Genomic DNA, 21,652 nt, shown 5'->3' with positions numbered 1-21,652 from the left:
TAAATAGGTTTATTCGTGTTTTGCTGTGTTTTTGCAGAAGGAGCCAGATTATGAGGGGATGGACTTCTTCGAGATGATGGAGAGGGAGAATGAGAAGCAAAGAGAGAAGGAGGCGAAGGCGGAGGAGAAGAGGAGGAAGAAGGAGGAGAAGAAGAAGAGGGAGACGGGCGGGGGACAGACCAGTGGCAGCGACATATCCACTGTGAGTGCCAGTGAGAGCTCCTCTGGCTCAGAGGAAGATGAGGACGAAGACGAGGATGACTTGATGAAGGATGGAGAGGACATTGACAAAGAGGACATGAGTACGTTCCATCTCTTTTTTCCCGTCCTCCCCCCCTTATTGCACCTAGGAATATGCAAACATCCACCCCTATAAACGACTAATTTGACCGTTGAGCGTATGCAAACTTTGTACCTAGAGAGCGAACCGCTTAAGTGATCCGTTCGTTGCTATCGCTACAACATAAGGTTTATTTAACAGAATTATTTGAGAAGAATGTATCTTTTGACAATATCAAATGTAACTCCGATTTGGCGTTAAAATACAAATTTGGAAGAAAAACAAAAGTTTGGAAGAATAAACAAAAATTGAAAAATTAAATCGGTGAAACTTCAAAAAATTGGATTGTTCTTAATATCATATAAAACTTAAAGATTTTGGTCTAATATTGTTTAGTGAAAGCTGACATTCTTTATGGGCTTATTTTGGGGTTTCTTTTTTGTTGAAAGAGTGAACTCATTTTTCCTCTTAGACACACCTGAAAACGGATCTGCAGATCCTATAGTGATCTCCCTCGCAGTTATAATTTTACTGGAGTGTCATTTTATGAACTTCTGTGTTTTTCGGCCACAAATTCTTCTTATTGTTTTTATCTTGCAACCTCAGAGTTATAATTTTCAGGCGAAGAGAAGCGAAGCAAGTTCCAGGTGATTCGTTCAAACAGCCGAAACATGTTTTGGCTCCTCATCCTCACCAAGTTCGTCTGCGCTTTTCTGCTAATTGTGTCACCGCTGCATTTTGTGCTAAATGGACGGGAATTGTGGATCAACATCATCACATTGTGCTGCTGTATATACCTGTTTTTCGAACTGATCTTGGTGGAACCTTATTTCGTTGCCAAAAGTCCGTGTGCTAATGCTTTCAGATACATCGTGCAAGCCATCAGCTGTGTTCCAAGTGAGTTATTTCAAGATTCTTCCATAAATTAGAAAAAGGCTTGGCATCGGTTTTGGCTCCTAATTTGTTCTGTGTAACAACTCCCGAATACTGCAGAGAATGCTTAATTCACGTTGAATTTTCTGCTAGATCTTACAGGTTTCCGATGCTATGGATTAGCGATAGCTAGAAACTTACAGCCACTTTTACCAGATAAGAAAATGGCTGAAACTTCTTTTGGCGCTTTTGTGTTTCAGTTGAAATCATTCAAACGTACACTGAGCCTGGTGATAGGAGTCAAGAATCCTTTCTGATCTACCAGATCCTCGTGCTCATATACGGATTCCTGTTCAGGTAGAATAACACAGATCAGCTAACATATTAGGGTTTAGTCCACCTGTATACGATGAAAACCACAATTCAGCCAATAATAGTGACCGCCGCAGTCGCGCCAACGTGTTGCGAGCTTGCCAACAGAGGATAGGACTCAACGAAATTTAGAGCCGGTTATCGATTTTTTCTTTTGAATCTAGCTAACAATCTAGTAAAACTGGCTGAATTGTCTGTATATTTTTGGCTGAATTGTCTGAATTTCAAATTGGGTGAATTGTCTTTGGCCGAATTGTCTGAACGCCGTTGCGGAATTAACATAGAAAAATTTAACCGATAATTAAAAAAAGGCTGGTGGAATTTTTGCACTAACAACTGAAAGTTTTTTGTTTCATTGTTTGTTCTAGAGTGTGTTGGATCCTGTTTCGGATAGTGAAGGATTTAGACTATGGCCTGAAGATGTTTCTTTCGAAGAGTACCATCCTCAGTCTGGTGTGGACTGTGCTGAATGTGGCTGTGTACACCCACTGGATGACCATCTCCTGGATGTTCATCACTTGCTTCACCTGGCTTAAAGGTTAAAAACTAATCTATTGTTAGCAGGGGCGGATTAAGGGGGGGGGGGAGGGGGGCGGTGCCCTCTTCCCCTCAGGGATTCGACCCCCTGCCGACCCAAAGGGGTCCCCCTTTGTACTATTTGGAAATATCCATATTTGGTGACGGACCCTAAAATTTTTCTAAAGACGCCTTTGGCGCCAATTTATACTTACTTTAAGGGGGAGCGCGCGCCAAAAAAACACAATTTTTTTGGTCAAATTTTTCTAAAAAGTGCCTAAAAATGCCTTTTTTGGCCTGTTTTTCAAAATTTTGCCTGCGGCACAGACTTTTTGACCAAAACAGAGTCTTTTTAATGCTTTGGGAGAGCTCGGAAAATCAATTCGGTCGACCTAAAAAAAAGTCAACAAAATTTTTGAAAATACGCCGCTCCCCTCGAGAAAATCCTAAATCCGCCCCTGATTGTTAGTGTTAAGTAATTTGCGCCGAGTCTCTGCAGCCAACATTATCGACCATCGTCATCAATGTACAATTGAAATGGTTTTTAAGTCTTCTGAACTTTAAATTTAAAAAAAAAAGTTTCATGGTTTGGCTTAGATTCTTTCTTTTATTTCGAAAGTGATAATCATTTTTAGACTTTCCATCGTAAATTAGTTCAGATCTTTCTCAAATTGAAAAAGAGCCAATTTTTTTAAACCAATTTTTCCAGTTTTCTCAAATTGAAGAACAAATCTGTTCATAGTTGTCGATTTGTTCGCCACGCTAAATTTCATTGCATAATGACAACGTTAAAAAGCTTTTCAAAATTGAATGTAAGAGAGGTGGACTGGAAAAATGCCAATTTTCATTACCAATTACTCCATATTTCTCGTTTTGTCAAAACGTTTCTTGAAATTCAAAGTGCCCTAAGGCCATATAATTTTTGTTTCTTTGAAATTTGAAAGTTGAATTTTTTTAATCAGTTTTTTTTTCGGTGTTTTTGCAACTATTGACTTTTTTCCAACTTTCTGTTGGCTAAGTTTTTTTCCAACTGTCTGTTGGCTAAGTTTTTTTTTCAGGAAAAATGTACCTTTTGTTCAGGCTCAAACTTTCTAAATCTCTAATTTTGAAATAAAAATTTAACGTATTGATTCAGGTTTCTCAAATTGGAGAATTTGATAAAGGTTTCTCAATGATAAATTGTTCTAGAAATTCAAAGAGCTTCAATGCCATCTATTTTTTTCTTCAAAACACAAAAATTGAGATTTTTAAAAAGCAAATCAGTATATTTTTTTCGTTACTTGCATTCTTTGACTTTTTCCAACTGTATTTTGGCTATGTTCACTTTTTGTAAAGTTAGGGGAATTAACATTAAATCAATCCAAATTGAAATTAGACCATTAATTTGATTCTATTAATATAAAATGAGATGCTAAATCCATAACTTAGTATTTTACTTAGCGTGTTGGGGATTAAAGAAATTCAAAAACAAATAACCGCTCATTTTTTCCATTTTGTGATTTGATTACTTCATCAATTTTTAAGCAAAAACGTTTTCGTCAGCTTTAAAAAGCAGTCGGAACTTTCAAGCCTTTGCTGTATTGTACAAGCAGAGCAGTCTTGTTTCTTGTTAAGCTCTATTCAAATGATTTTGTTTAAAAAAAGAGCAAATCAGGTTCTTCAATTGCAAACAGCAACTGATACAAAAAACTTAAAAGATTTTTTTGTTTTTAATAATTTAGATTTAAAGATTTACATTTTTCCGCTGCGGCTTAAGTAAGCGAAAGCTGAAAACAAAAAAGTTCAAATTCAGGAATGGAATCAATTCTGAAATATTTTAGTTGCTTATCAACTTTCTTAAAGATGATTTATATTCTGGTTTGCGTGATTTTTAGATTTTTGTTAGACATAGTTAATTTTACTAGTAAAAAACTTAGAACGTTAAATAAGAGGTAAAATTTTTTTTGTTGATTGGTGCCAGAAGCAATAACAATTGTCTTGAGTGTGAAGTTGTTTCATCAGCGTTTTAGTTCTTTACTTAAGGAAATATTTTTAATTAAGTTAGCTTTTTTGAAAGAAGTAATCAGCATAAAAAATTTCTGAAATTGAAAAAGTTTTGATGTGATGTATTTTTTTGGACGTTCAAAATTTGAAATATTTTCAAAGGAAATCAATCATTTTTGGTTTACATGAGTTCATTGACCATTTTGTCGATTTTTGACACTTGTTTCATTGAAACAATTTTGTCCAAAAAACACAATTTTTGCAAATTGGAAGCGGATCCCGCAACAAGGACGCGCTCTTTGTTCTTTCTTTGTTCTTTCGTTTTCCGACAATAATGTAACAAGTTTAAAGACTTGTCTCTGGGTTCCAGAGACCTACACACACAAAATTTTGCGCCTATCCAGTGCACAGTTGGGCCTCGTAATGATCAGAAATACGAATCGAAAAATTAGTAATAGTGATGTCGCGTGCTGCTGTAAATTATACAGCTGTAATAGTGATGTCGCGTGCTGCTCGGCATGCGCCAGTTTCAATATGATGGATTTTGTTTCAGTGTGTTCCATGGATACGATGATTGGAACTCAGACAAACTACCCTTTCCTTGTGACCAATGGTGAGGAGAAGGAAAGTAAGTTTGTATTTTTGGCCTAATAGAGCGAATCAATTGAATTATTTTTGTCTCTACTTGTATCTGAGTTTGACTGACTATCAAATTTCAGCTTCTCTGAATTGGTCGAAAACAAAAAATTTCAAACCGTTTTTCTATCTCGAACTCCTAGAACAAATCATAAAAACTTGTGCATAGAAAAAACTCTTTTGGAAGTCGAAGCCTTATAGTTCTGAATTTTTGGCTTTGCGTCGACTTTTTTTGGAAGCGGTTTCTTGTATGCTTCTATAAATTGTTTTAATGAACCGAATTTAAAAGTTTGACGTGAAATTTTTTTTTAAAGATGACAGCCATGGGAGCCACCAATTCATGTAATTACAAATTGTTTTTAATTTCCCAAAATTGAGTTAGTCTTTCAATTCAAGTATGTAAATGTTTCCTGTTGCTTAAAAAAGCACTACCGAACTCATCCAAACTCTACCTTGTTTTTCCAACTTACGTGATCGGAATACTAAACTGTGATGCTTGTATCTACCTGTGATTATAGATGCGCGTCTGCTGATCTACCAGGGCATTCTGCACTACGTGATAGTGATGACGACGACAGTGGGGTATGGAGACATGTACTCGACCACCTACTATGAGATGATACTCACCATCCTCATGTCCATAGGCAGCAAGATGTTCTACAGGTACATGGTAGCAAATAACCCAACCTCTATCCCATTATAGCCCCTCCCCCCCCCCCCCCCCCACGCACACACACACGCACTTCATCATTCAAAGACGATTCTTTCTGTTGTGGGAGTATAACTTCTGGACTCTGTCCCATTAAGTCCCTCCTTTTCAAAACTGCTGTTGTGATTGGGCTACAATTTTTAGGCTCTTTACGTTATTGCTCCAAATAGCAAATTAGGCCCCCATAATGAAAAAATACTGCTATGTTGGATCTACAATAGTTTGTTGTTGCTTGCAGTTATAATGACAAAGAGCCATCTTTGATACATGGCGAAGGATCTATCATAGGAAAAACTCAATAACCCAAAAAGTAACAATCTTACATTTTTGAATGAAATGCAGGAGTCTAGATCATGTTTTAGTAAAACGTTCAACGGAACTGTTAATCGTTGGGAGCGGATCTGCATCAACTCCTTGTCAAATATTTTTACTATTAAGAGTAATGAACGTAGTGAATTACTCTTAATAGTGAGATCTTGCTGACTTTTTTCTCAGGAATTTGGCTTAAAATTTGTTCACGCTCAATTTAATTTTTCGCGGTTTGACTTGTGATTTCTTTTTAAATTCAGTGCATTTCTATTATTAAAAGGAAGGCAAACTCCACTATCGAACAGCAAAAGAGTAAAGGTCACGAAAAACGTGATCGACTTCTAATTTCGAAATTGGAAATTAATTATCAGATTTCCCAGCGAAATAAAAGTTTTGCTTATTGATCCAGTTTTTCTCAAATGGGTTATTTTAACAGAAAAGTGTCCATCGTAAATTTTTCTACAAACTCAAAGAGCTTCAAGGCCATCTTTTTTTTCTTCGATTTTCAAAAGTTTTTTTTTCAGTTTCCTTGCTCTCATAACTCTTTTTCAACTGTCAGTTGGCTATGTTTAGTAGGTATAAGTCACGATAATATGTTAAATTACACCTGATGTGTGTTCTAGTAATGTGATGGGCGACATGTCATCACTTTTCACTTTCAACATCAACTCCAAAAACAACTTCATGCAGATGACCAAACGACTGAAAGAGGAGATGCAACACCTGCCCTTTCCCAGAAGTGACACAGAAGGAAAGGACAAACTGACCATGGATGATGTGAAGAATGCCAAGGACATAGATGACAAAATGGCACTGAATGAATTGGTGGACACGGAGCTGAAGGAAGACACGCCTCAAAAGATTGAGAGATATTGTATTCTCGGATATAACTTCTCAAACGGATACGTCATCGACGATCTATTCAACGGTAAGCGAATCGAATTCCAAACAAGACTGCTCGTATCAGGGCGAAGCCCTAAAAGTTCCGATTGCCTTTTCACCTTTATGGAGCAGTAATAACATAAACAACATTAAAAAAATTAAATGAAACAAAATAAAATGAAAAACTTTTTTTTCTAAAATTTGAAAATTTTTCTATGAAAATCATCCACGCACACGCCACATAAAGTACAAAACAATAGATTTCGCTCCTTGCAACAAAACAATTATGGCTTCTTTCAACCAATTTGGAACGCTTTCTATGACGGATTAAATCTCCGCTTACGCGTTAATAGCGCGAATTATATCGCGCGTTAATTGACCCAAATTGGTCAAAATGGCCAAAATGTCAATCTTTAAACCCTCATAACTTTACAAAAAATGATCACAGGTGAAATATCTATTCAAATTTAAGCTCAGGACTACAATGGATTTCGAATGATATAAATAAAATTCCGTCAAAAATGGCTAGTTAAAAAGTCGAAATTTGTATGAAGAAAAAAAAAACCCACCTTGAGCACAAATATTCCGTTACTTTCGTATCGAAAGTCGGAACAACAAAACTGCTCGTATCAGGGCGAAGCCTTAAATGTTCTGATTGCCTTTGAGGTCTATGGAGCAGTAAAAACATGAAACAAATTGAATGTAATAAAAGAAAATGATTTTTTTTTAATTGAGATTTTTGTGGAAATCATCCCCCCACACAACATATAACGTACAACGTGATAGATTCCGCTCCCATTAACAAATAACTTTGGCAAATAAGCTTCCTTCAACCAATTTAGAACGATTTCTAGGACGGATTAATTCTCCACTTACGCGTTACTAGCGCGAAACATATCGCGCGTTAATTGTCCCAAATGGCCAAAATGGCAATCTTTAAACCCCCATAACTTTCATATCACAGGTGAAATATCTTTTTAAAATTAAGCTCAAGACAACCATATCTTTTGAATGAAATAAAAAAATAGGGTCAAAAATGGCTAGTTAAAAAGTCGAAATTTGTGTGAAGAAAAAAAACTCACCCCGAGCACAAATATTCCGTTACTTTCGTATCGAAATTCGGAACAATAAACGTATTGAAGACTCTTTTATAGATCTTGCTGATTTTTTTTCAGGAAAAAGTCTTAATCGTTGTTCACGCTCAGTTTTGATTTTTTCCGCGGTTTGAATTGTGACTTCTTTTTAAGTTCAGTGCATTTTTTTTCTGTTAAAAGGAAGGCAAACTATAGTATCGAACAGCAATAGTTTAAAGGTCAAGAAAAACGTGATCATCATCTAATTTTGAAAATTGAAATTATACTGGAGAAAAAAATAACGCTATGAATAACGCTAAAAAAATAATAAAAATTCCCTATGAAACCTGGTCAACATAAAATTGTTTCATTCCTTGTGTGAAAACAAAACGTTAGAAATATAATTTTGCCTGACTCGTAAATTGTAACAGAAAAAAATTGAAATCTGACAAACGGTAAGCCCCTTTATCAATGGAACAAAATTTGTAGATTTCGATCCAGAAAAAAACTAGTAAGTACAGATAATTTTCATTTCGTTATTTGAGAAATGCAAGTTCATGTCACGTTTTTGTCACTCTGCTCTGAAAATTTTGCAAAAACTGCTAAACATTTATCAATAAAAGCTTTCAGAAATGAGCTTATTTTAGTTGTTTTTAATTTTCTCAAAATTTGTTTGACGTTATGGATAAAAAACTAGGTATATCACTATCCATGGGCAAAACTAACAAAATAGTAACCAATTTGTTTTGACTTTTCACAAACTTTCTCTCATTTAGTGTTTTTTTTTCTAGTTGCGTTACTTTTTTCTCTAGCATAATTATCAGATTCTCCAGCAAAATAAAAGTAATACATATTAATCCAGTTTTCTCAAATTGGGCTAATTTAACAAAAAAATGTCCATTGTTCTACAAATACAAAGTGCTTTAAGGCCATATATTTTTCTTATTCGAAATTCAAAAGTTTAAGATTTTTGAAAAACACGTCAGTTTTTTTCAGTTTCCTTGAGCTCATTACTCTTCTTTTAACTTTTTTGTTCGAAAAAACCTCAAGATTGGTTCACGCTTATATTTATTTTTTGACTGGTTTGACTTTCGATTTTTTTTAGTTCAGATAATTTTTTTTTGCAATCAACTTTCTTTTTTTCCCAATTTCTTCATCTTTTGATATACCCCAATATCTGTTAGATTTCAATATAAAACTGAGTATTGTGTGAATTGAAATTGGATTCAGCAAAAAGTTCTTTTGTTTTTTCGTTTTCTTTGATCTTTGTTCTTTCGTTCCCACAAAATTTCGCCTCGTATAAAGACTTGTCTCTAGATTTCAGTGACCTGCATACAACAAAGTGAGTGCCAGTTTGGCCTCGTAATAATTTTTAAATTGTAACTATGGCTGAACGCGTAATGTTACCATAAAAGGTTGAGGAAGAAGAAATCTTTTCAAAACTGTTACGAGTTCACCATGTAAGTTTCATTGCAGTACGTCAATGCTAAATTTTCCCAAAAACTGAATTTCAAAGAATTTTAAACTCCACTATCGAACAGCAAAATTCACAGAAAACTTCTAGTATCAGAAATGGATGTTAATTATTAGGCTTACTAGCGAAATAAAAAAAAATCAATTGATCCAGTTTTCCCAATATAGGTCGATTTTTTCAAAATGGTGGGTCAATCATAAATTTTTTCATAAAATTGAAGAGCTTGAAGGTCTTCACTTATTTTCTTTAAAACTCTAAAACTGAGATTTTTTTCGAAAAATATGTCCTTGATTTTTGATTGCTTTCACTGACTCTTTTCCGAGTCATTGACCGAAATTGAGCATTGTCAATTCTATGCTGGCAATGCTTATCTTTTAGGACACCAGTTTTCAGGTTTCATTTAGCAAGTTACATGATTTCGATCTAACCACTTACAAACACTTAAAAGCTGTCGCAAATGCAAAAGCAGTGACTTTGGCATCACTTTTTCCTGACGTTTTTTGTTTCGGGGTTTTTTAGTAACTTTTTTTGTTTCTTTTGGGACATATTTTAGTAGCTACTGTTGCCATTTTCTTGCTGTTTTGCAAATTTCAGCTCCGCCTCTGTGTATTATAAATTTTTCACAGTTCGGTCAGCTCTGCCCCAAAAAAATTTTAGTGAGTAATGTGAAATGATAATCTATATTCCGCTTAATCGCATGATATAAAACAAGATCAGACCTATAGTAACGGGCCATGAATGTTGAATTTAGCGAAACAAAAATTTTATTGTGAGCTGTAAAAGCTCGAATAACGAACCGAAAAATGCCGCGCAAGTCATCTAACCTGAAAGAATCTGCTTGTATGTTCGCTCATCCACGTTTACGATAAAAAATTTGTAAAACTATTTTTTTTTCATGTTGTTTTAAGTTTTCGCCGGATGCGTTACGTTGGGGGTGGGGGCGAGAGGGGGTTTGTTGTAAATCGGCAAACGTAGGGGGGAAAATGTTGAGTAATATAAAAAGTAACAAAAAAATTAAAGTTAGAAAGAAAAAAATTCAATTTAACAACAAGTAATCAACGTAATCAACTTAAATTTAAAACGTAGAAAAGACTTTATATGCGTTGAAATTCGCATCTCAGTAAAGTGGAAAAAAAATATAATTTAGTTTCATTGTCAGTGTCCACAAAAGTGAAAAAAAAATTGATTATAATGGATGAAAAAAGATTTTGTTTCCTCGAAAATTAGTAATATTATAATCCATTTTTAATTGATTATAATCGATTTGTTTTCATTTTTGTGGACACTGACAAGGAAACTCAATTATAATCGATTTTTATTCATGAAAATCCAATGCGGGAACATAAACAACATAAAATTTAAATGAAATTTTTTTTTTTGGAAAATTTGAAATTTTTTCATTGAAAACTATCCCCCCACACGCCACTTAAAGTACAAAAGGATAGATTTCGCTCCTTGTAACAAATCAATTCTGGCGAATAAGTTTCTTTCAACCAATTTGGAACAATTTTAGGACGGATTAACTCTCCGCTTACGCGTTAATAGCGCGAAATATATCGCGCGTTAATTGTCCCAAATTGGCCAAAATGGCAATCATTAAACCCCCATATCTTTATGAAAAATATTCACAGGTGAAATTTTTTTTTCAAATTTGAGCTCAAGACAACAATACTTTTCGACTGATATAAAAAAAATCCGCCAAAAATGGCTAGTTAAAAAGTCGAAATTTGTCTGAAGAAAAAAAACCCACCCCGAGCACAAATATTCCGTTACTTTCGTATCGAAAGACAGATCAACAAGACTGCTTGTATTAGGGCGAAGCCTTGAATGTTCCGACTGTCTTTTAAGGTTTATGGAGCGGTAATAACCTAAGTTTTGATAAATTTTGACCATGGAAACTTCGATGTATCGAAACGGCAGTAATAAACTGCCAATCATTTTTCTAGGAACTCGAGGCTCATTTATAATTTCCCCGCATAGGAATATGTATTTTGAAATAACTATTGATATATTTTTTGAGCGTTTGTTTAACGTGTCATATTTTAACCAGAAACGCAATTAGCAATATCATAATCAAAAATTATATGATAATGAATCACCGGGTTGACCTCCATAGACCAAAAATGCTAATCATACAATTCCATAAACTAAGTCTATGAAAAATATTAGTCATACAAATTTCATACATTTTGCTATGATGGTGTCATTGAGTTTTCGAAAAAATTTTTCTTTTGTTTTGGCGTAAAATTCGGTGTATCGTACTAAAGAAAAAAGAAAAACTTTTGTCAAAAAAATGCTAATCATACAATTTCCATATATGACTAACATTTTTTGATGGCGACGACAAAAACTTTTCAAAGTATTTTTGAAATTGCCCCAAAACTTTTTTGTGTTTTTTTTCAACCGCAAATTGATTTTCGTATTCAGCAAAAAAATTTTGAAGAAAAAATTTGCATGCAAAAATTTAATTTTTTGTGTGTATAACGTAGTCCTAGATATACTGATATTGGATTTTTTAGCTTTTCTCTTCACAACTTTTTTCAAAAACGCTTAAAACTCCTCTTTTTTTGTATGGCATCTTTTTGTATGCCTTGATCAATATCTGGTAATCAAAAAGCTCAAATTTTAGATTAATCGTCTTTGAAAATTTTTGTCAAAATTTAAAAGTTTGTTACTTTCGTTATATTATTTGTGTGAGACAGAATTAAAACGTTTCAGGCTGTTTTCAATGCATTCTTAATGCGAGATGGCCAAACCTTTGGTTACTACAGTTGAGTAACCAAGGGTTATTTCATTTGTGTTCGGTTTAAATTAAAATGTAAAAGATCAATATTTTTGGTTTATGGAAAAATGCTAGTCATACAATTTCCATATATGAAAAAATACTAATCATAGACCTTTCATTCAATTTTCTGTACGAATGGAATTACATGAAAAGTGTATGATTAGCATTTTTCCATATATGAAAATTGTGTGACTAGCATTTTTGGTCAACCAGAGTCAGTTGCTATTCCAACTGTTTCTTATCTATGTTTTTTTTTGTTTCCATTTGATTCTTACCTCATTTTCAGACACGCCCCTCCTGATGAATGCAGAGGAGAAGAGAGACATGTACCGCGCATTTCTTATCCAAGTCATGAAGTTTCCTACGCTGAGCGAGAAATTATTAGAGGTATTATTTTTCAAAATCACAACTTTCATGATCAATTAGTTTTGCCTAAAACAAGTTAAGCATACTAAAAAAATTATCTATATTTTTAACAAAATATTGTCTCTAATTACTTCCCGATTTTAATATTTTCCGATTTCCAGTTTTAAGCTCAATTCAAAATCTTTCGCTAAATGAAAGGCAAACTATGCTCTTTCAGTTAAGACTATGCTAATGGCACAAAAAAGTATGAACTCTAAAAGTAGCCCTCTATTTCGAAAATGGGTTTTAGTTTTCAGAAGTCGAGCGGAATAAAAATAAATTTTGATCCATTTTCTCACATAGAGTTAATTTTATCAAAAAAAAATGTGCCACATAAAAATTAGGGTAATTTTTTTGATTAAAAAATCCAAAACCGTAAGTTTTTATAAAAACAAGCCTAATTTTCTGGTCTTCTTGAATTCATTGACACTTTTCCATTTTATGCTTGCTTTTTGTTATTTTTTTCTCTACTGGTTTTCATTTTTTTGTACTATTTGCATCCACATTGAAAACTTTTTGTTAAATGTAAGATTCATTCTGACGTAGTTTTCTGCTAAATTTACATGAATTTTCTCTTAAAATTGAAAACCGGTTATTTGGAGTTAAAAAAATTGAGGACAAAATTTAACGTCAACTCAAGTAAGCTTAGACTCTCTAAAATTCCTAAGGACCACGGGCAATCTTTCAAAAGAACAATGACAAACTTTGCTAAAAATTTAAGATGAAATTTTTAATGGACAGAGATCAAATTAACAAAGCTCGACCATCCTGGAAAAAATCAGTTTTTGTTTTCAAGGACCCGCCAGCCTTTTTCGGGTCTAAAATTTCCCCCCTTTGAACTATTTTGAGATATCCATTTTTGGCTGACGGACCCCAAATTTTTTCTCTAGCCGCCTTTGGCGCCAATATATACTAATTTTGAGGGGGGGGGGGGGGGAGCGCTCGATTTTTTCGGCAAAAATTTCCAAAAAGTACTCAAAATTCTTTTTTGGACTGTTTTTTTAAAACAAATTGCCTGCGGCGCAGAAACTGTGGCCAAACCAGGGACTTTTAGAACTTTGGGAGAGCCCGGGCTCGGAAAATCAAATTGGCCGACCTATAAAAAATGTCGACAAAATTTTCGAAAATGCAATACTTTTTAACCCTTTTTTACACAATTGAAATTTTCTACACTAAATAATTTAAATATTGTTTTGAAATTTTTTAATTGAAGGGAAACATTTTTTAAATAATCGAAAAAATTAGCTCTCTCAGCGACATGAAAAACTATCAACGAACAAATTCGACAGTTCAGTATGAAAACTTTTTTGTGCTTTTTGTTAGGTTTTTCCTCTCTACAAATTTGAACTTTCTTACGACTAAATTTGGAGGAAATTTTTTGAACCATGCTGAATGATAGTGAAGTCCTGAGCTAAAATTTCAAAAGAAAAAAAAATTCACATTAGATTGTTTTCATTAAGATTTGCAGGTTTAAAAACGTCCGTTTTGAGTGCCTTTTTTCAAACGCGTAGCGCAAACAAAAAATTAATCCGGCTTAAGGCTCATTCACAATTGAACTGAGGTAAATTAAATTGTCCAGGTAACTCTCATCAGATAAAATTGGTATCGTTTTAAGCTCTAGTATTTTCCTTCCAGCTTTAAAATTCATGTTTATAAAAACATGAGCATTTCAATGAACTAATGAAAATGCTTACGCTGGATCAAACTGTTTATTTTGATTTGTTTTTCTTTAAAATTATAATTATAAACTGTTATATAGCGCGTGGTTGGATCTTACAAAAACTTGAAATTGTCTCAAAATTTTCGATTTTATAATATAGCTCCCCAAGCCTAACAACAAAAAAATTGTGCTTTTGATGCTCTGACCCCATTTAACTATTATGGGTGTAGTTTTTTCTGAAGAAAAGGCTATAATAGGAGACGCAAGGCTCTTGTTTGAAATGGTATCAGTTTCAGTTCAGACGTTTTTTTTTCAGAAATCTAAGTGGGTATTTACGATAGTCTGTTTTGCCCTCCAATACGATCAAATTTTTTTATTGAGTAGTCTGTATTCGGCCGTTTTGGGACTATATTCAGTCTACATTTATAGTTTAGTCAAAATTAGTTACATAAAAGTGTGGCAGAAAAGAAGGTTAATTTCTTCTTATTTTCAATTTGCTCAGTCTCAAATGTCATTAAATTTGAAATTGTTCTGATTTTGAGGCTGGGAAAAGATTCTCCTGAATCTTTTCACAGAATATCAGTTAAGTTGTAAATTTGTCAAGTTAGACCGGGTCGTTGATGACACAATTAATAATTTTTACCTAAATGGAGTTTTTTTCTCGTTTTGAGTCAAATATTAAACAAAAAATTTTCAATCATAAATTGTTCTTGAAAATCAAAGAGTTGTAAGACTTGATATGTTTTAGTTCGAAATTCGAAATTTTGAAGTTTTCAAAGTTAAGTTCAGTTTGTCTTCTGTTTCCTTGCGTTGATTCACTTTATGTTTCAGATTTCTCAGCGGACTAAAAATTCTAACTATTGATTCAGTTTTTCACAATTTAAATTAATTTTATTAAGAGTAATGAAGGTATTGAATAAAAACTAGACCTGTTGATCCTGTTTTCTCAAGTTGGGTTTTTGTTATCAAAAAAGCCCCAATCTCAAATCGTTATAGAAACTCAAAGAGCTTTAAGGGCTTCAAGTTTTTTTCTTTGAAATTCGATAGCTGAGGTTTTTTCAACAAAGTAAGTATTTTTTTTGTGTTTAATTGCATTCATTACTCTTTTCCAATCTTCGATTTGCTATGTCCTAAAAGTTTAAATTTATTAAGGATAACAAAATGTGAAAATAGCACCCCTATAGTGAGGTAATGTCAGGGAGATTTCAGGAATTGCAAATCTCGCTTGCACAGATGCCTGCTCAAATCCTTGTAGTTTCTTATATACGTTGTTTCTATGATTTTTTTCCTCAAAATCGTCCATAAAAATTAAACTGAAAAACATTGCAATTAAAATCAAATTTCCAACCCTGTAGTTGCGTTCGGTCATGGTATTTTCGGGGGCTGCAAATCTTGTCTCCAAGTATGAGTGCTCAATTTCTTCTAGTTTTCGGGACTTGAAGTTTTCAACGACTTCTTGAAAAATGTTCTAAAAAGTTAAAACTGGAAAACTTCACAAAAATTGAAATTAGCAATTGTATGGTAGGATCCTCTCAGGGTATTTTCAGGGGTGTTAAATTTTGCCTTGAAAGTTGTTGCTTCCGAACTTTGACGTTTTCATGATTTTCCGAAAGTTATGTCCTAAAAACTTAAATTTATTAAGGATAACAAAATGTGAAAATAGCACCCCTGTAGTGGGGTAATGTCAGGGAGATTTCAGGAATTGCACATCTCGCTCGCACAGATGCCTGCTCAAATCCTTGTAGTTTCTGATATACGTTGTTTCTATGATTCACCTTAGAGTTGCAGTGTTTGCGAATCTTGCCTCCAAACATGTTTGCACCTGTCCTCTGAAATATGCAATTCTCTGATGGAATGCTGTGAAGAAACATTCAGAGTTGCAAATCTTGCCTCCAAATATGACTGCTCGAAACTTTTTAGCTATTCCGAAATATGGAATTTTTCTGATTTTGTGAAAATATTGCAAAATATTTAAATTTGAAGAACTTCACAAAAGTTGAAGTTAGCAACTTATGATGGGGTGTTGTCAGCGTAAATTCAGGGTTTGAAAACTCTGCCTCCAAATAAGTCTTCTCGATTTTTTTTTAGCTTCCGAGATAGGACGGTGTTTCTGATTTTTTCAAAAATTCTCAAAATATCACACTTTAAAAACTTAACAAATTTCGAAATTAGTAAATCATCGACTATCAAATTGCTTGAATGGTTTTATTAGATAAGCTTACTGTTTGGAAACTTTCTTGGGGCTGTAAATTTTTCAAAAATTTCCTAGTTTGAATGGCTTGCTTACAAAGATTTTGCGACTGGTTCGGGCACAATTATGATAATTGGGTCCCTTAAATTTAGATGACTCCCTAAAGAGAACTTTTTAGGGCTTCAAATTTTTAAAATTAAGGTTCGCTTGTTTAATAATGTTTTTAAAGGTCACGCAATTTTTTGCGAAAACCATCTTTCATACTTGCTTTTCCTGGACACAACTATCATTCGTGTACCCCGGCTCAAGCTAAAATACGTGTAAGGTATTTCAAAGATTTCTTGCTCTCTGCGAGCCGATTGAATAATAAGACGTGCTTGCTAGTTTGAAACTCAAAAAAACTAAACAGTTTTTCCGATTCCTTCCGTTCAACAACTCTTTTTCAATTGTATGCCGGCTATATTTCTCAAAATCAATTGCGTTTTTTACTAGTTGATAAAGATAATCCAGACTCTTATACAGGTCAAGATGATTTTTTTTCATTTTTTTAATGTAATGTTTTAAAAATTGTTCGGGCTTAAAATACTTTTTAATTACTTCTAGTTTCCGAAATTTGACGTCTTCAATGATTTCTTTAAAAAAAAATTGTGAATTATAAATTGTTCTAGAATTTCAAAACTTGGGGTCTTCTGATTCCAATCTTTTAATTAAAAATTTCAAATCTGCAAAAAAAATTGTTTTTGATGGGTTCCGTGGACAAAAAAAAACACGGTTATTTTGGTTACTAAATTGGGCTTTAATCGCTTCGAATAGAATTTTATTTTTTTTTTAATCAATAACAACCAATCATAAAGGACTAAACTTCATTAAATTGTCTAAATTGGGCACCATAATCGATTATATCAACACAAAATTGTAATAGACGAAAATCCAATTTATTCCGTTTTACACATGAAATTTCGATGCGGTTTTTTTCTATGTCAGTTGCCATTTGACATTTTGTTTTTAGTTTTGAGTGGCCATACTTCACAAAAAATATTTTGCGCTGCAGGCAACTTTAACTTTTTGAGCGTTTTTTGGAAATTTTTCTCCCTTTTGAAAATACGAAACAGAAAAACTTAGGTTATTACCTAATAACAAGATTTCAGTGGGTTCGATCATTGGGATTGGTTTACTTGGAAATCTAGGAAGGACGACAAAGCTGTTACATAAAAATTTACTTAATTACTTGAGTTCTTACTTTGCTTACTGCTTCTTTGAATAAGTTTAGTCGAAATTTTCAAGATCTGGAAAATGACCAGAAAAATAACTACAAGTTAGTGAACTAAATTAGAATCCACTGATGTGAACAAAACTATTTTTGTCTACTATTTTTTTTCTTCGTTGAATTGGGAGCGGTGGTGAAGTTTGGGAGTGGTAGTGAAGTGGTTAGGTCTCCGCCTCTCAATCGAATGGTCGGATGTTCGAGGCCCACCATGATCCGTGCTCGTTGCTTGATGGTGAAGCAACAGTACCCAGCCCAGAAAAATAACCAAAAAAAATTGCATGTACTTCTTAAGAAGCAAACAACAGCGATTTGCCGTGATGAGTTGTACAGCTCTTGTTTTGGTCCTTTCTCCCGTGGATAAACGGTCTTAAGAATTAAAACACTTCCACGAAAATGTAAAAGGACCATAAAAATCAAATTAAGTACATCTGCGTACAACAAGAGGGAAATAAAACGAGGGTTTTTGAACAACCTCGACATGATACTGCTTTGCACTACTTGCATGATTTTGTGCTTCTTCCCGAACAACTTCGAATTGGGGCACTTATTTTAGTGTTGAGTAATTAAATTAGGTGAAAAATATAGCGCAGCAGAAGGCGGATGCAGCTGGTGTCATTGACGAGAAGGGGAAAAGAAAGCGGGAGAAGGATTTGGTGCTCGCCATACAGCGACAAGTGGCTCTCAGGGTTCGTGTATTTTTGTTCAAATTGCGCGATCTAACTGTTAACCACATCCACTTTAGAACATTTATGCAGCTTGACAACTTTCAAAAAGCTGAAATCTCAATAGCTGGAAAAGAAATCATGTGATAGGGGTACTGTCGCAAAATCTTCAGGAAAGTTTTTATTTGAAAAGGTTTTTTTGTATCACTCTTACCAGTTTTTTTCTAAAAGAGTGACTCCTCTTAAAGGACAGTTGGAACAAATTAACGACGCGCTCTGATGGGAGAAGTCATGTTAACTTGATTTGCTTATTCTTTTTTGTGGCCAATAATATCATAACTTTTGAAGCAACCGTATTTAATTTTCAATGAACTTTGTGAAGACATTGATGATCTTGATTTTTTTGTTGTTTTAATTTCAAGAGAAAGTGAGTTTAAGTCCGGGGTGGCTTTCTCATAGAGTAATTTTGGATAGGGTACACCGTCTGTTCGTCACGCTATCTTATTTTCGGCCGGATAGGATCGTGCAACTTCTTAGTCTAATACCATTTTAGTCTTACTCTTATATTTCCTAGTCTCCGTAGATCTCTTGTATACTGATATTGTTGCGAGGTTTAGAATAAAGAAAGAGACTTAGAAACGACTTAAAGCAGTTGTTTGCTAAGTTAAATTTATTCTTTTCTGGTTTAAACTTTTCTGGTTGGAACTGATTGGTTAGTGCTAAGTATTTTACGGAGATAGCTATCAAGAAGATAATGGGATATAATAAATACTTGCTTTGAACTGGTTCCAAAAGGTTTACAAATTGCTTACGCTCAATCTTGATTTTTCTTCGGTTTGACTTTCAATTTATTCTTCAGTTCAATTCAAAATAGTTTGCTAAGTGCAGAGAAATTTGCTCTCAAATTAGAAAAATGCAAATGCCATGAAAAAGCGTGAAAGACTTCTATTTTGAAAAAATGATTTGTTCAATCGATAACGTCGTAAAAAGCATAATTCTCAAATAGCAAACTTACGTTTTCAAATTTTCCCAAATTGCATTAATTTCAAGTTTTCATTGAAACGCAACCGCTTTTTCTAAAACATATTTCTCAATTTCATTAGGAACGAAAACGTGAGCAAGATTCAACAGGATATCCAAGAAATGCTGTAAAACCACCCTAAAAAACTGAGTTTTAACTGAGCAAATTTCTGATTTTGATGAGAATACTTGAAATTATTTCATGATTAAGTGTTAATCAACTATTGAAATGACAAATTCACTACTTCTAAAACGTTGTCCACACTAGCGAGCTTTGAAGCTTTAGTTTATTAGTACGAAACTTCTTTTTTCTAATCGAATTTGCAATAGAAAAAAGTTCATTGAAAGTGTTCACTTATTTGGAAATTTCACTGTAGCATTGGAAAATGAATGGCATCTGCTCTCTACTTTATTTCAGGCTGTGTTTCGTACTAAATAAGTGTCTGTGGGTGAGTGGTTAGTGGGAGAAACTCATAATCTCTAGATCGCAGTAGGTCGTAGGTTCGAATCCGACTTCCAGACAATTTTTTTTACTTATTCGAGGCTTATTTTTTTTCTTTTTTGCACTTTTTAGAACTTTGAAAAAATCAAGCTTTGCTCTGTGTAACGAAAAAAATTTCTAGAAAACTTTCAATGCATTTTTTCCTTTGAATGTACGCTATTCGGTAAAGTTTTCTTGTATATATATATATATATAAAATACAAAAAATTTGATGGGAATAACTGGAAACTGGAATGTATTATTACAATTTAACAATTGGCTCATTCATCATACATCTCACCAGGCGCGGATCTAGGAATTTCTCGAGGGGGGATATCAAAAAAAGTTTGAAAGTTTTGTCGACTGTTTTTTTTAGATCGACCAAATTGATATTCTGAGCTCTCTTAAATCACTATAAAGACTCTAATTTGACAAAATTCTCTACGCCGCAAGCAATTTTTTAAGGCCAAAAAGGCGTTTTTATGCACTTTTTGGAAAATTTCGACCAAAAAATTGCGTTTTTTCGGCGCCCCCCCCCCCCTCCCCTTGAAATTAGTATAGATTGGGGCCAAAAGCGCCTTAAAAAAAATTTTAGGGTCCGTCACCAAAAATGGATGTCTCAAAGTAGTACAAAGGGGTGCCCTTTGGGTTGGCAGGGGTTCGAACTCCTGAAGGGGGAAGAGGCGTTCGCCCCCCCCCCTCCTTAAATCCGCTTCTGTATCTCTCATATATTTTAACTTTTAAAAATTTACCAATCCAAATTCTTTTGAAGATACATCTAGTTTTTGTTTTCATAGGTACAAGAACACAGTCTGATGGTGACACAGGATTTTGTGATCAAAAACAGAATACGGGATGGTAGTAAAGCGGCTCAACCACATATATACGCAATGGCTAAGAGGGGCGCATTCTCTAAGGTAAAATCTATATTTTAGCAGTGGTAACGCAGAAAACTGAGACTCTTTTTCATAAGGGTGCCCGAATGATAAAAAAGAGGAAACTTAGCCTATCAGAATTAAAAATCAGAGTAATCAAAAATCTCAAATACATCGCAAAAACATCCTTAATATATTGAACCGAGAGTAAAATCAACATACGACTCAGGGGCGGATCTAGGAATTTTTCGAGGGGGGGGGGCAGATTTTTGAAAATTTTGTCGACCTTTTTTTAGGTCGACCGACCACATTGCTTTTTTGAGCGCTTCTAGAACACTCTAAAGACCCTATTTTGACCTAAAACTTTGCGCAGCCGTTTTCAGGCACTTTTTGGAAAATTTCGACAAACAAATTTGCGTTTTTCTGCGCGCGCTTCCCTTCAAAATTAGTATATTTTGGCGGTTGGTATATATTGGCGCCTTTAGAAGATTTCGAATCCTCCCTAAATTCGCCTCTAATTATACAGACATACACGTGTTTGCACTGGCCTGTACCGACACAAACTGTGTATGAAAACGCCTAGATAAGTGTCCGCACTGGCCATTTGTTTGCGATAATTAAGGGGACGAGGGTTGTTCAGTTTGTCCCATTAGCATCTTTGCAAAATGTGCTCATTAATGTTCAGGTGATGGGTAAGGTCAAGAAAGGGAGACACAGACAACAAACTGAGAACGAGGAGGGCGAAGTTCTTAGGGAGGAGAGGGTGAGGAACAAAACGTGGAAGGTCGAAGTGCCTGCCAATGAAATCCTGGGCCCAGGAGACTACGTGGTTAAGACAACTTGTCTCGCTCTCGTGCTTGTGCATGATGATGCGTTCGCAGTTTTGAATAAATACGAAGCACTCGTCAAAGGCGAAGACGAGGAATAGAACTCAAAAATTAGTTAATCTGAAAACAAAATGAGTATAATTACATGGAAGCAATATCAAGCAATATCAACATGGAATTATCAAGCAATATGAAATGATTAAATTTAATAAATTTATTCATTAGACTAATCTTAAAATTGTCATGTTAAAATGTCCACCGAAGGTGCGATCCATTCATTGAACTCTTGTAATCTAAGAGTACATTTGAGACTCTCAAAAGGAAAATGTTTTTATCGATTTTCAATCAGCAGCGTAGTCAAGGAGAATTGTT

At 34.2% G+C, this 21,652-nt stretch overlaps 2 protein-coding genes across 4 annotated transcripts in view; one reads left to right on the top strand and one right to left on the bottom strand.

Moving 5' to 3' along the window:
- Positions 1 to 21,652, bottom strand: part of LOC134841257 (metal cation symporter ZIP14-like) — a 379,452-nt gene that overhangs the window by 231,695 nt on the left and 126,105 nt on the right. The gene's annotated exons all lie outside the window — the stretch shown is intronic.
- On the top strand, positions 1,136 to 21,420 carry LOC134841854 (uncharacterized). The gene is made up of 10 exons (XM_063857894.1): positions 1,136 to 1,177; positions 1,479 to 1,510; positions 1,894 to 2,063; positions 4,578 to 4,652; positions 5,179 to 5,323; positions 6,302 to 6,606; positions 12,179 to 12,279; positions 17,988 to 18,101; positions 20,376 to 20,495; positions 21,139 to 21,420. Exons 1-10 carry the CDS (start codon positions 1,136 to 1,138, stop codon positions 21,379 to 21,381), a joined length of 1,347 nt encoding a protein of 448 aa, XP_063713964.1. The 3' UTR covers positions 21,382 to 21,420.

Source organism: Symsagittifera roscoffensis, chromosome 3 (assembly GCF_963678635.1).
Source record: "Symsagittifera roscoffensis chromosome 3, txSymRosc1.1, whole genome shotgun sequence".
Taxonomy (NCBI): domain Eukaryota; kingdom Metazoa; phylum Xenacoelomorpha; order Acoela; family Convolutidae; genus Symsagittifera; species Symsagittifera roscoffensis.
The sequence above is the reverse complement of the archived record's forward strand: the minus strand, read 5'-3'. Positions and strand labels throughout refer to the sequence as shown.

Bases quoted from the DNA above. Each gene is read 5' to 3' on its own strand.
- LOC134841854 (XM_063857894.1), top strand. From the start codon at position 1,136: ATGCTTTCAGATACATCGTGCAAGCCATCAGCTGTGTTCCAA. The intron at 4,653-5,178 runs GTAAGTTTGTAT...CTGTGATTATAG, and splicing joins CAATGGTGAGGAGAAGGAAA to ATGCGCGTCTGCTGATCTAC. The intron at 18,102-20,375 runs GTTCGTGTATTT...TTGTTTTCATAG, and splicing joins AGCGACAAGTGGCTCTCAGG to GTACAAGAACACAGTCTGAT.